Here is a 13827-nt window from a genome sequence, read left to right as displayed (position 1 = left end):
TGCAAGAATTCCACACTTCGCCAGCTCTCATCTAGTTTCACATACCTCACGCAAGCCGCCGGTTGCTCTGTGTTCAGTTGTTGAGAAGTCGAGAGAGATGAGATTTTCTAAACCCGCATGCCATTATATCCAACGAGAATTTCCAGCACAGAATAAGTTGCAAGAAGAGCAAGAGCAAGATGGTGACTATTCGTTTAAGAATTAAAGGTGGAACACCATATACTGATAGATGGAATACAAAGGATTTGTCACCATTAGTTGAAACCTGAAAGATGAGTATGTGTTGCGTCACCCCTGGAACCAGTGAGTCGTCCGTGCGTCGTCGACAGGTTAAAGCAGATGTTTTCCCTCTTGTGTACCATGTGTGTTCTTCGGAGTTCCCGCGGTTAGATGTGTCCTGGATGTTATTGTTCACGTAAGAATGCACCAGTACAGTGCCGGTGTTTCCGATTGTTTCTGACAGCGTTACGTCACCATAACCATATCCACCGACGCAATCCCTGTGTGATGTGGTATGCGCTTGGTAGTGTTGTAAGTCTTGGAAGAGACTTTCGTTTGCTTTCACCGCACCTTGCTGTCAGTTACCCTGGTCATGTTATTTGTCTTTATGTCCGGGGAGGGTATGTGTCCTCAACCGCATACCCTCTGCCATTGCCATTGCATTGCTTGTAATCTGTTGCTGTTAGGTAACACCAGCGACGGCAGATGTTTTGCTTTAGTATATTGCCAGGTATCCAAGCATTCAAGTATCCTGGTTAGTAAACCATGTTCCAGTAAAAGTGATTATGCCACTTTGGAAGTGACATCACAGGTGTTCAGTGTTATTGACCTTAAAACTTCCACGATGTTTTACACATTCTGTGCCATATTATGCACATATCAGTGCCAGTATACGCAACTTTCAAAAAAGTATTCGTGAACAAAGTGACATAAGGGCATAAAACATATCAATGTGTGCTTCTTCACACTCTCCAAGAAGACGTTACGCCCTGAATTGTTTTATTCTATTTTAGGCGTTTTTGTCGGGGTTTATGTTTCATTATATTTTCTTTCTGTCCCTCGGCTAAAAAGACCCAAAAGAAAGCTACAGCCTAACCTCAATACCTCTAATACAGAAGATCTACTTTTACATAATAAATCTTCAGTAAATAGAAGAACGTACCGCAATAGGTGCCGGTGTAGTCTTCACCACATCTGCACATGAAGCCTGACGGCACGGTCTCCACACACGTGCCGTTGTTGATGCAAGGGTTCGTGGAACATGGCCTGGTTTCTGTGGAGCAAAGCAGTGATGATTGAATACACGTTGTCAGCAAGAAGTTTAAAAAATTGTTTTTTTTAACCTCCTTGTTGTCAGATTTAAGTCGATTGTCATTGTCGACGTCGTTTACTTTACAATCATGAATTACGATTACTACTGCAAGAAACACCACACTTTCAGACACTTACCAGACTTCGGCGTCATTTACACGTGTGCATTAACATTTTCTTAAAATGTCAGAGTCTAGACGCGTACGAAAACCATTAATTTGTAAATTGAGGGATCATATATGAGAATTCTATATATATATAGTGTCAATATCCATCGCTAGCGAACAGGCAATCCGTATCCATACCAGACTGACAATTTTATGTCTCGCAAAATTCGTACTGTATTTTCATCCTGATTATGACTTGTACGTAGTTTAAATAGATGGATAGATAGATAGATAGGTAGATGATGGAGGATTGAAAATAGGTAGGGAGACTGCTGAAATAAATAGAAATATATCAATAGATTTACATAGATAGAATAACGGTAAATATTGATGGGTAAAAGGGTGGATGGATAGATATATTTATTAATTGATTGTTGATAGAAAGACAAATAGATGATATTTGAACTTTATGTATGACTTATGTTCGCCCCCCCCCCCCCCCAAGTAGCTTTGATAAACGCAGTCAGGCGATATGCTTTTTTTTTCAAATAAAGAATAAACGAAGAAACAATTTGAGTACTTATCATACTTACGTCTATGGCAGACGTAATACTTTTGATTATTGCAGTTAGCAGCTTGCAGATCAATTGATGACATCTTGGCGCAGTCCCTGTGGTCCCTCCTGCTGCTGAGGTCAGGCTCCCATCCGGGCGGGCTGCCATCCTCCCACACGTACCTGGAACAGTAATGTTGTTTAATATTGTAGCTGTCGACCCCTGTCATTCGGTATTGTTATCATTTGTGTTATCAGTTGTGTTCGAGTTATTTTTGAATGTCAGTCCTACTTTTCCCATACATCTACATTAGTGTGTACATGATAAACATGATACGTGAATGTGGGTCGTGTATTTCTATGGGTTTCGGGTATTTCTCACCTAAATACAGTCAAACCTGCCCAAGACGACCACCCGGGGACCGGAAAAAAGCGGTCGATTTGGACAGGTGGTCGCTGAGAAGAGTATCGACTCAAAATATGCCCGATGCGTAGTATAAATGGTTTCCGTTGTGTTTAATGGCAAATAGCAAGCAAACGCACGCAAAGAAGTAAGCGAGGTCTTTCATGTCAAATCCAACACGCACACGCACGCAAAAAACGTAAGTAATAATCATCAGTAAGCCAGGTGAATTTTAGTACAGTAAATGAACAGAAATTGGACAAATTGGATTAGGACGTTCCTACCTGCGCCAGAGAAACTCTACTCAAGTCAAGGAGGTTAAAAAGACAGTCTACTCGATCTACTCAGGTCTAAAAAAAGATATAACGTTACTTTCTATTTCTTGTGCTGGAGGCAACCATAGTCCCCGACCCTCCTGATGAGGATGGGACTAGGTGAGGTGAGGTCTATAAATCGGATTTCTACCATACAATAAAGTACGTGCTGTACATGTTGCATTTCTCAGTGCGTCTACGGTCGTTAGATGGACCAGTGTTATACGTGTTTAGTTGGCTATACAATTTCTCTCTGCAGGACAGCAAGTCGGCAACGTTATTCATAACAAGAAGAGAACTGCTCAACACTTGTACACTAACGTTTTAGACAGTAACGGACCTCTGATGCTGTCAGTTACCATACAAGCCTTTATGCGTCGCTGTGTTCTTGATCGCCGTATCTGAAATAACTACGGTGTACGTATACCTTTCGAATTTGATGCCTACGGAGATGCCCGGTATGTCCCGATAGCGTACTTACCCACGGGTGAATCAGAATGTACTGTCCGACAAAAGCACTCATGACACACAGATCTTTCTTGAAAAGGAATGAGCTACACAGATCTTTCTTAAAAAGGAATGAGGCCTAGAGGCCCTAGACTATATAAGTTTCAGCATTCGTTCACTTTATAATGATAAAGATTTTTAAAAAACTTCTGTAATAACTAAATTCGGATTTTCTTACAACGAAATTTCTTCCCATATTACAGTAGACTGCCCTATTGACCCACCCATTGACCGCCGCCATCTTTATTCTAAACATAACATCGTAATGGCAGTCAAACTCTGACGCAAACTGGCCGATTTCGGCACAAAATCGCCATAGCTATCATCAAAAATCGATGAAAACCGGTCGTTATTATGGGTCCCAATTTTGGCCGGTCGCGGTCGCGTTGGCCAGGTGGTCGTTGAGAAAAGGTCGCTTAATGCTTACGTCAATGTGAAAAAAAATCGGGACCGAGAAAAAGCGGTCGAAATGGCCAGGTGGTCGCTAAGAGGAGGTGGTCGCTCGGGCAGGTTTGACTGTATGGCATACCACATCCAATCACACCAACTGGGGAAGTAAGATCAAAGATGCATACGAGTTTTACCAATCTGAATAAGCAAGCGCCTCGGGAGGTAAAAAAAAAACCCAGTAGGACAAGGGCTAGTCTAATGGAAAAAAAAAACGTACTTCCCCTCCTCCTCCAGATCCGTCACGCCTATCCAGATATCGGTGCTAACGCCAGACGAGCTCCTCAGGGCGACGAGAAAGTCCCACGTTCCGGAGTCTCTCACGATCGGCAGGAGCGCGCTCTCGTTGGCGCACACCGCCTTCGCTTCGTCGTACGTCTTCCGCTCCTCATCGTACACTCGGAAGTAGCTGGTGCCGTAACGCGTCCATTGCTCCTTATCTGTAAACACACTCAGATTATTATTTAAAGAATTCCTGATAAAGTCTAACTGTAATTTCTCACAAGAAAATTGGACTTACCCCAAAAGCAGCAACTGGATACGATTTTTGAAACGGTCAGACGATTAGACAACCTCCCGGTGTCTTTCGTCCACCCACTGCCCGACATATTTTCCAAACGTTAAAGTTGATCCAAATATTAGCTTTTTACCGATTCTCATCTATGTCCAAGAGGTGCTACCATCTCATGGGCAATATATAATCATTAGTGTTGGATAGACGTTATCAGAGCCCTGTCCAATTTGTGAAGGGGAAGGTTTCAGCGAAAAATACAGCCGATACTCGGGCGATGTTGAAATTCGTCGAGCTCTGACCGATCTAACAAATTCGGCTAGCGTTTAAGCGAAAGGATATCCTAGTATTGTTATTGGGTGGGCCAACTACACACTCTTTGCAGCCAGGGGCTGAATTGCGAGGAGCGTACAATAGTATACTTGATCACTTACCACATTGAGGAATGACGCATTCTTCATATCTCACACTTGGGTCCTCCGTGTAGCACCATATGAAGCCTTCACTGTCGGGGTTTCTGCAGTAGTTTTCCTCCAGACCGGCGCTAGTATAGTTCTCGGCAGTTCTGTCATGCTGGTGAGGCGTCTGGCTCGCCCAGGGCTGGCAGGCTCGTCCGGATTTGGTGACGTTTACAGTGCCCCGGTAACTTGAACCGTCTCCCTCATAGCATCTATCTACACAAACGAGATATTGAAACCGGAAGTTCCGCTGCAGCACCTTAACACGCCGCTAGGACTATTGCATTATTAAATCACCCCATAACTTCAGCTAACGTAAACTACCGGACCTCAGCCTGGTGACTCTGGCCCCAACCACCATGGTAGTTTAGCAAGTATTGGAGTTTCTCTTCAAACCAGCTTTGAAATGTACATGTCTTGAACAGATAAGGGATAGAAGCGTGGCTGTATATGTATTACACAATTCAACGTAGCTCCACGCCCTAAGCGACATGATGTCCAAGTATACTTGATCACTTACTGCATCGAGGAATGACGCACTCTTCATGTCTTACACTGGGGTCCTCCGTGTAGCACCAGAGGTAGGCTGTACCGTCGGGGTTTCGGCAGTAGTTTTCCTCCAGACCGGCGCTAGTGTAGTTCTCGGCAGTTCTGTCATGCTCGTGAGGAGTCTGGCTCGCCCAGTGCTGGCAGGCCCGTCCGGATTTGGTGAAGTTAGCAGTGCCCCGGTAATCTGACCCGTCACCGTCGTAGCAGGCATCTTCGACTGAAAATTACACAAAGAATGTATCAAATCGTTTATGAAGGTTAGACATCCAGGTAAGTAATATTCAAATACAATTCAATCTCTACAACTGGATAAAAACGGATATTTACTTCCGGACGTTTCGAGTGACATCCATCACTCTTCTTCAGCTTTGTTACAATGAACTAGTCAGAACAATTCACCATGCAAGGCACCACAAGGGACAATAGTTTTTCCTATGGTGTTGTCTGACCATAGGAACTATGCTAACATGATTTACATTCGTGTAACCTTTTGCATACGATCCTAACGATTTAGTGGTTAAACCAGTTTTTCTAGTTAGCTGTACTGGTATTGAATTGTTCTGACTAGTTCATTGTAACAAAGCTGAAGAAGAGTGATGGATGTCACTCGAAACGTCCGGAAGTAAACATCCGTTTTTATCCAGTTGTAGAGATTGAATTGTATTTGAATGTATCAAATCGAACGTTCCACTGCAGCACCATAACACGACGCTAGGGGCTATAATCTAACCATTTCAAAGTCTATAAGGACCCACGTAACAAATATCGAAACAATCCATCCAGGTCCGTAAATAATGTTGTCAGGTTGGTAAATACTCATAAAGTAAAGTTCTTTTAAACACAACCAGGGTAGTGCTCACATCCAACGTTTCGATGTCTGTCAGACATCATCATAAGGGTTAGAAAGTGGTGGCGAGAATCAGATCTAGTCATTCTAATCATGATGATGGTGTCTGACGGACATCGAAACGTTGGATGTGAGTACTTGGCTGTGTAAATAATAACTTATAAATGTATATGAATCCATCCAGGTGCTCTCTAGTTATCTTTCGTGTGTCGTGTGTGTCGAACCTTAATCGAAACACCGAAAACGTTTCAAACCAAAATCCAATGACATTATACAATGTCCTTGACATTTGCAAAGCATTGACATATATGATATCGGCGGAGGGAAGTTGATATAACCTACAAAAAGTCCTTAGACATTATTTTATAGGCGTCAAAGTTGTAAAACTTACAACAAGTCGCAATATTGCAGTATTCCCGTGTTACATTCGGGTCCGTGGTGTAGCACCAAGGTCGTGCTGCTCCATCCGGGTTCCTACAGTAGTTCTCGTCCAATCCCGCGAGAGGATGCGAGACGGTGGTGTTGTGCTCGTGCGGTGATTGGCTGTCCCAGCGCTGGCATGTTAGGCCAGACTGTGTGGTATTTTCTGATCCACGGTAGGTAGAACCGTCCCCGTACATGCAGAGTGACGGATACACTGGGTAAAGAACATAAACAACTAATAGATGTAATAAACAAACAAACAAACAAACCACTGAGTATCTAAAAACAGCTCACACAAGAACAGGTGATGGCCACGCCTTTCAGTACCAATACATCAAGCAAGGATGGTTAACTATCCATACATTCCTAAAACTATCGTTGGGTGGAGCTTGTTGAAATCAGGTTCAGTAGAAGCATCCTTTATTAAAGAACATTAACTTGCAGCCAGATGGTCAAAAGTTATGTGTAACAGGCTGTTTAGGCTATAACTGCAATCGGCCTATAATATAACCAGCTGCTACCGCGACACGTTACTGATCATGAGAAGCTGGTAAATGAAGCCAAAGGACGGTTACACCAGCTATAAAGATACAGAGGCCACGCTTTGGGCTGTTGCAATCGAAATGCCACAAGAGCATCAATTTTCGGCCGTTTCCAACAATAAAATAAAAAAGTTTTGAACCAAAGGTCAAGCAGCTACAAAAGGAGCAAGTATATGTCGTAACGTTAGATTAAAAAAAATACATACCAGAATACATATGATAATTCCAAGGTCAATTCCAAGGTCAAAAAAGAAGATCTCAAAACAAAAATGAAGAATCTGTTGTTTGATATTGTTTGCCTGGTCGTTTGTTCACCCTCCCAAACCACTTAATAGATCTTATAATGAAGGCAGCTTTTTTCCCTGGTCAAACATATTTCATTCGCACGTTCGCATCAGTTTTTCCCATAGGATGTCATCCATATAGTCAAATCATTACAAAACAAAATAAAAACACTCACGTAAATGATCTGCACCGACGACACTACCTGTTTCGTTCACTGAAAATTAAAGAAAAAGTCAGCGATAACACATTTTTAATTGGGTATTCAAAGAAATTTCTTAACCTAAGGAAATGAAAGGTACATGTAACAACGATGTTGAATGCACCAAAAACCGCAGATCCTACGGAGCCGGCTATACTCCTTGGACAGATTTGATACTATCTCTAAGGCACCGTAGGGTCTGCTTGGAGACTAGTCGTACCTGAACACAGCACGTCTGAGTTACAGATCCTGTTCTCCTGCGCGACCCCCGTGCAATTTTCCCCTCCGAAGCGCGGCTCGGGGTTGTCGCAGCTGCGGGTTCGGGACTGCGCGCCGGAGGCACACGTCATGCTGCACCCGGTCCAGCCGCTCCACGCCGACCAGCCACCGTCAGAGGCGACTGTATGTATGAAAAAAGAGCCAGTGCCACTGTCTAGTTATAAACTCTCAGCTTCTTAATGAGTTGTATATGTATATGTATATGTATATGTATATGTATATGTATATGTATATGTATATGTATATGTATATGTATATGCTGCCTAGTGCCTACATTGTATCGGCCTTGTTGCAATCTGAATAAAGTCCGTGAAGTGATTATTGTATTTGTCGTGTTGGCCTCGGTGTTTTTTACTCTCTTTAACAGGAATGACAATTTCTTTCAAACTCTCTGACAAACGCCATCTAAAATCTTTTATTTAAGACAATTATGGCCAGAAAATTCAGACCCGGCCCTCACATTAGAAGATTAAATTCACCATTTCATGAATAGACTCCCATGGGCATTAAACCTACTCACCTCCTGAGCCATAGAACTGTACTTCCTTCAGCCACGGCTGGTATCCACTGTGCGTTCTTGATACAAGGAACTTCCAGTAGCGGGAAGACGTCGCCGTGAAGCCGAACTCTTGAAACGAACTATGTCCTGTAGCAACGCCGTCATTGGACGCCACGGTTGCCCAGCTGTAAGGGTCCGAAGTGGACGACGTTTGCAGCCTAAAGGCAGCAATGTCGTGGCCCGTGTCTCCGTAGTTTTGAAACTTGAACCTGGAAACAATGTCAAACATTAGCATGTTCAATCATCCATAAAAGAAACCAAAGGATTTGAGTAACCAATCGTCAATTCTACCAGTCTAACTTAGAGTACCTTCTTACAATTTACTAGTACATGTATATAAACGTCATTCTTACGTTGCATAAGAGTTTTGTTGCTGTTTATCTTACATTACTTTGTTATTCTCGTGCTTTGCTTGCCTGTATTTGTTTCTATACACTTTTCTAATGTGCTTTGTTTTGCTGACGACACGAACATAAACTGATTGCTTGAATGTGTTGTCATCACGTTTTGTTGTAATTACCTAAAGCTTAATTTGCCCATACATCAGAACAAGGGGGTCAACCTCCCTGATCAGAAGATGCATCAGGCCCACCTCTGCTTCTAAGCCCTGGGTCTCACATAGGTACAAGCACTACAGCAGGGGGCTAGTCCACTGGTAGTGTAATGTGTTAGCTTCCATACTCTTCCTTTTAGCAGAGAAAGAAGTATGTAGAAGTATCAAGAAGTATCAATTTAAGAGTCTTTGGTATGACCCTGCTATAGTAACCTGCTGCCTAGTGTCCACAATGTATTGTACTGGTTGCAACCTGAATAAACCAAAGTCCCGGCTACAGCAGTCTTCCTTGGAGGTGCACCAAGTTAGTACTGACCAACTTCCGAGATAAAGGGATCTGGTGTATCAAGGCGCCACTGCCGTAGCCGCTCTTGTAATTAGATGTTGCAATAATTAAAAAAGAGAGAACCTGGAAAGGCTGTAGAAAGCTCCGAAGTCCAGAACGATGTACCAGTTGTCATGGTTCCTCGGCAGGCCAGCCGGGTTCCAGTAGGTGCTGGAGTCTCCGTCCAGCGCCTTCCCGGCGTTGTAATCAACCCCTCCGGAGCTGTAAGGAGCTCCCGATGAATCTATGGCCCACGAACTGGATGAAGTTATCCAGGAGCCTGTCAAGCGCAACAATGATATATATATATATATATATATATATATATATATATATATATATATATATATATATATATATATATTGAATTATATATTGGTAAACTGAATCCTTTATCGTAGAACAATGCTAGACTTTCTTCTAATACAAAGGTATACGTACGAGGATCAAATGTTCAACGACCACTGTTGCCTTCTTCAGGATCAATACAGAATGTTTGGTATTGTACTATGATTACTACATTACAACACAGATAAGCTTCCATGCTAAATTATTCATTGTACATTCATGCCTTAGCCTATCCGGCTCGGTACAGTCATACAGATATAATTTTTTTTACGGGCTGGAATTCAGTTACTCAGCTCGCAAAAAATGAGTAAGTCATAAAAAGGAGAAGACTTTGGAAGTGGTGCCGATCATTTGCACGTGTGATGAGTTTTTGGCGATATCTATAGAACTATACATTTCTTTCAGCTCAGTTCAGTTCATCCTTCGTCGCTTAACGTTTAGACAGCTGAGCGTATGTTGCAAAGATCAACTGACCTGTACTCCTGGCGATGGGGAAGAAGGCGATGGCCAGTAGACAATAAGCTCCCAGAAACCAGCCGCCGGAGTGAGTTGACATGATTCCAGCTCCGTCTTGGATCCAGCTGTGTGGAACTAGAAAAATATATAGATATATCGAGCACTTGGTACGTTTCGAATCATTCCTGCAATGTAAACAACTTCCATTTTGCTTACGTTTATATTTCCTTTTCAGTTCAATGCACACGTGTAAATTTACAAAAAGTACTAGTATGATAACATGATGATTAAAGACCATAGGTTGATTATACATATCAAAACAATGCAAGGGCTTTATATCCTAATGATCATAAGATTTTAGTTCATTCAATGGAGAGTGACACAGTTGAGCCAAGCAAACTCTTTGTGTGAGCATTGACAGTGCCCCTGATTTAAAATTGATTTAGATTGCAGACTTTCTTCAGCCGAAATAAAGATTGAACTGAAATGGCCTCAATATGTTACATTCTTAACAAAACGATGATAAGAGATATGCCCTCTGGTCTCCATTCCACAGAGACGTATCTCATTACGCATCATACACACACAAATCATTATCGGATATAAACACACATTAAGTACACATATCTAACATGATGTCGTTGTGTTAATTAGACATATTAGCAAATAAACGGTCATAGTCAAGGGTCAAACTTTGATGACAAACATCTGGAGACACTTAAATTCATGCAATGAAGATCCATGCAGTACGAAATGCAATGCCGACAATACAATTATTACATATGGCGAAAATAGCCACGTATGATTACAGGAAACAACGTTTTTCACTGACGTATTGTTCAAACCAATTGCAAGCATGGATGATAAAAAATTGGACGATTAAGGAATTGTGTATTTGTGTAAGTGTATTTGATTTAGAAAGACGTTTGGGGCCAACTTTCGAAAAAGATAGAATTGCTAAAACTGAAATGGCCTCAGTGTGACATCAGGCCTTCGGGGGTTGTGACAGCGTTAATCCCTATAAGCTACATATCTCTATTCCTCAGGGACGCCTCTGATAACGCCTCACACAAAACCCATTATTATCGGATATGAAACACATACAAGATGGCAGCGAGAGTAGACATGAGACGATTACTCTGTCAATGATAAGGCACCATGCCCCCCGACTACAAAAGCCAGACCACGTTGTATCTGTTTCTGTATCTATATAGCCGGTATAACCGCCTTTCGGTGTAACACACCAGCTTCGCTGGCACGCGGCGCAGCAGCAGCTGGTTATATTACACTGAACGAATTGTCACACCTAACCTTTGCACATCTGACTGCAAATGTTGTTTTAAAGGAAATGTGTTGCAAATTCATGCCCATGGGGCTAATTGCAAGTGAACAAAGACTAGATACATGAAATGAATGAATGTGGTATAAAAATACAGTATGTAGATAATCTAAAGTCTAACATACAAATATTGAGTAGATGAATGTACATACAGTACAGAATAGGGTACTAAATCTACGTAACCATTACGGGATTTGATGCAATGTATCTAGTAAAGAAACTAATACTGTGCTTGGCTTTAATATGTGCTTATTCGAGCCCTACCGTTGAAGAAGCTACCTGGAGAAACATGTCTGCGTGTGAGCTTGAATAAAGTTCTGCAATAGAACCGTGGGACTCCAGTGTCATTTCTGAAGATTAAACATAATACCATATACAAGTGTATACGGTTGCCTAATGATAAGGTGTCCTGTTTTTGCTTACGAGGCGATAAGAAGGGATAAGAACAAAACAGCCTTACCATTTACAGCATGTTTTGAAAAATAGTAGCTCTGTATCAATGTAAAGTCGGTTACATGATTGTGGAAATCTTGTTTTTTAAGTCCCAATCTTCTTTTCACACCCAATGACCTTATTCCACACGAAACCTCTTACATACAAGAAAAACATAATTACATTTGTGTGTACAAAGCAGTGTTGGGGCAAGAATCACTCACACTACGAAGTAAAGGATTGTTGACAGCAAAACTACAGTAATATTACATTTGCACAATACTGAAGGCGAGACAATATACCCCACCCCTTCAACAGGTATTCTCCAAAATAAAAGAATTCTTTTCTCGCTAAACTGGTGAGAGGTAGTTGATAATGTTGATTATTTGTATACAAATAAAAGTTGATATTTGTTCTAAATGTTCCATATCCACAATCTGGGTGGTTTCGTAACATCCACAACAAAGGCGACGTACATACAACTAAAAGAAATATCAATAACTATGATTTACCAATGAATTATGACACCTTGTGTGTTTTGACGTACTATGACACCTAACGCTTTCATAGTGATAGATAATTCTTTCACACTGGAACAAACAACAAACTACAAAACGACTCTACATTAGGGGTGATCTCTTTGCTGTTAGTCTTGGGAACGGATGGATCCATTAGAAGACCTGACCACGAGTGGAACAAAGAAAGATTAATGGTCCAGTAAAAGCTTTCGTTGCCTCTTTAACGGATAATTGAGTCTTTTATCTTCGTCTTCCAAACGAAGCTGCAAGACCAGCTGGATCAGTCTGTCATCAGCTACCATGGCAACGATGTAAACATTGTAAGATCATACGGTCAACACAAATATGACATGTTTCCGGGCGTTCCAAATTTCCGAGGGATGACTGCGAACAAAAGTTGGGGATTTTAGCATTAAGGACATCAGTCCCAATCTGTAAGACACGCAAAAGACTTTATTTGATTGTCTGGCACGCAAAAGACTTTCTTCGCAAGTCATGAAACGAAGAGAGCATGCGCAGTAGATGAAAGAAGTTATGCAAGTGTCCGATTTTATCAACACACAGACGGATATGGAAACGAGTACCCCACTATTGTAACTTTTCTACATAGTATCCTCAAGGAAGCAGATATTACAACTCAAGCCAATGGCATCGTTGGGAATAGTGAAATGAGAAATATCCCAACAAACTTTGTCTATCTTTATCCTGAATCACACCATGATGTATGAGTAGTATCGACCTTCCCTCTTTTTGAGATTCAAAGAATGGTATCAGAGAATGGATACGCATGGCACTGATCGAGTGCACAATTAGGAAGAACAGAAAACCAAGACGGGGGTCGTGAAAATTGGTTGTCAGACCCTCTGTGGTGGCCTTGGCTAGACTAAGGGATGGATGAGATACGAGATGAGCTTGAAAAGTACATGTCTTGCATACAGGCAGTGCAGAAAGAGAGGGTTTGGTAATTTTCTGTTTTTCATTTTCTTCCTCCCTTACCTCCCTCATTACGTCAATGAAAAGCGGCCTGTAGGCCGATTTGAGCTTCTCATGAATAAATAAAATTCAAACAAACAAACAGTGTGCCGGATCTTTCAATAGTGTTTCTAGTTATAAGCTGCTCGATGAAGAAAATACCTAAGAATAGAACATGACGAATGCTAATATTACGTTCTCAATGATTGCTCTAGGTCTGAATAATTTTTCACCATCGCCATTAAAGCTTTTTCGAATCTCATCCCGAATGAGCAAAGACTATCATGACTTATAAACACCCTTCCTGGTCCCCTAACGGATAATCATAATGCACGATATTAATGAATATAATTAACAGATTACTTCCGCATTATAGACCTTTTCAGGGTGTGATCAGAGAGGATTTTAATCATAAAGAATCTGAAGAATCTCACAGACATTGCTTTTAGGTCCGTATCTTTCATGGCATAAGACAGATTTACAAAACGGAAACAGAGGTGCTTATCTATCGGAATGGCATGCACGCTAGTCTCTACCAGACTCCGGATCGCTGGAAAATCGTAGAAATGGAACAAATAGAGAGGAATATA

The 13827-nt window shown here is 41.6% G+C and overlaps 1 protein-coding gene across 1 annotated transcript; it reads right to left on the bottom strand.

Moving 5' to 3' along the window:
- Positions 1–1162: 1162 nt before the first annotated feature.
- On the bottom strand, positions 1163–10076 carry LOC118417472 (the record flags this gene model as incomplete). The annotated part of the gene is given in 11 exon segments (XM_035823038.1): positions 1163–1273; positions 2012–2154; positions 3863–4082; positions 4588–4827; positions 5132–5377; positions 6399–6644; positions 7433–7471; positions 7677–7856; positions 8256–8503; positions 9257–9452; positions 9995–10076. Coding segments are annotated over 11 exon segments (1951 nt in total), but the record flags the coding sequence as incomplete, so codon positions are not given.
- Between the last annotated feature and the right edge of the window lie 3751 nt (positions 10077–13827).

Source organism: Branchiostoma floridae, chromosome 6, assembly GCF_000003815.2.
Source record: "Branchiostoma floridae strain S238N-H82 chromosome 6, Bfl_VNyyK, whole genome shotgun sequence".
NCBI lineage: Eukaryota > Metazoa > Chordata > Leptocardii > Amphioxiformes > Branchiostomatidae > Branchiostoma > Branchiostoma floridae.
This window is presented reverse-complemented; position numbering and strand designations above follow the sequence as displayed.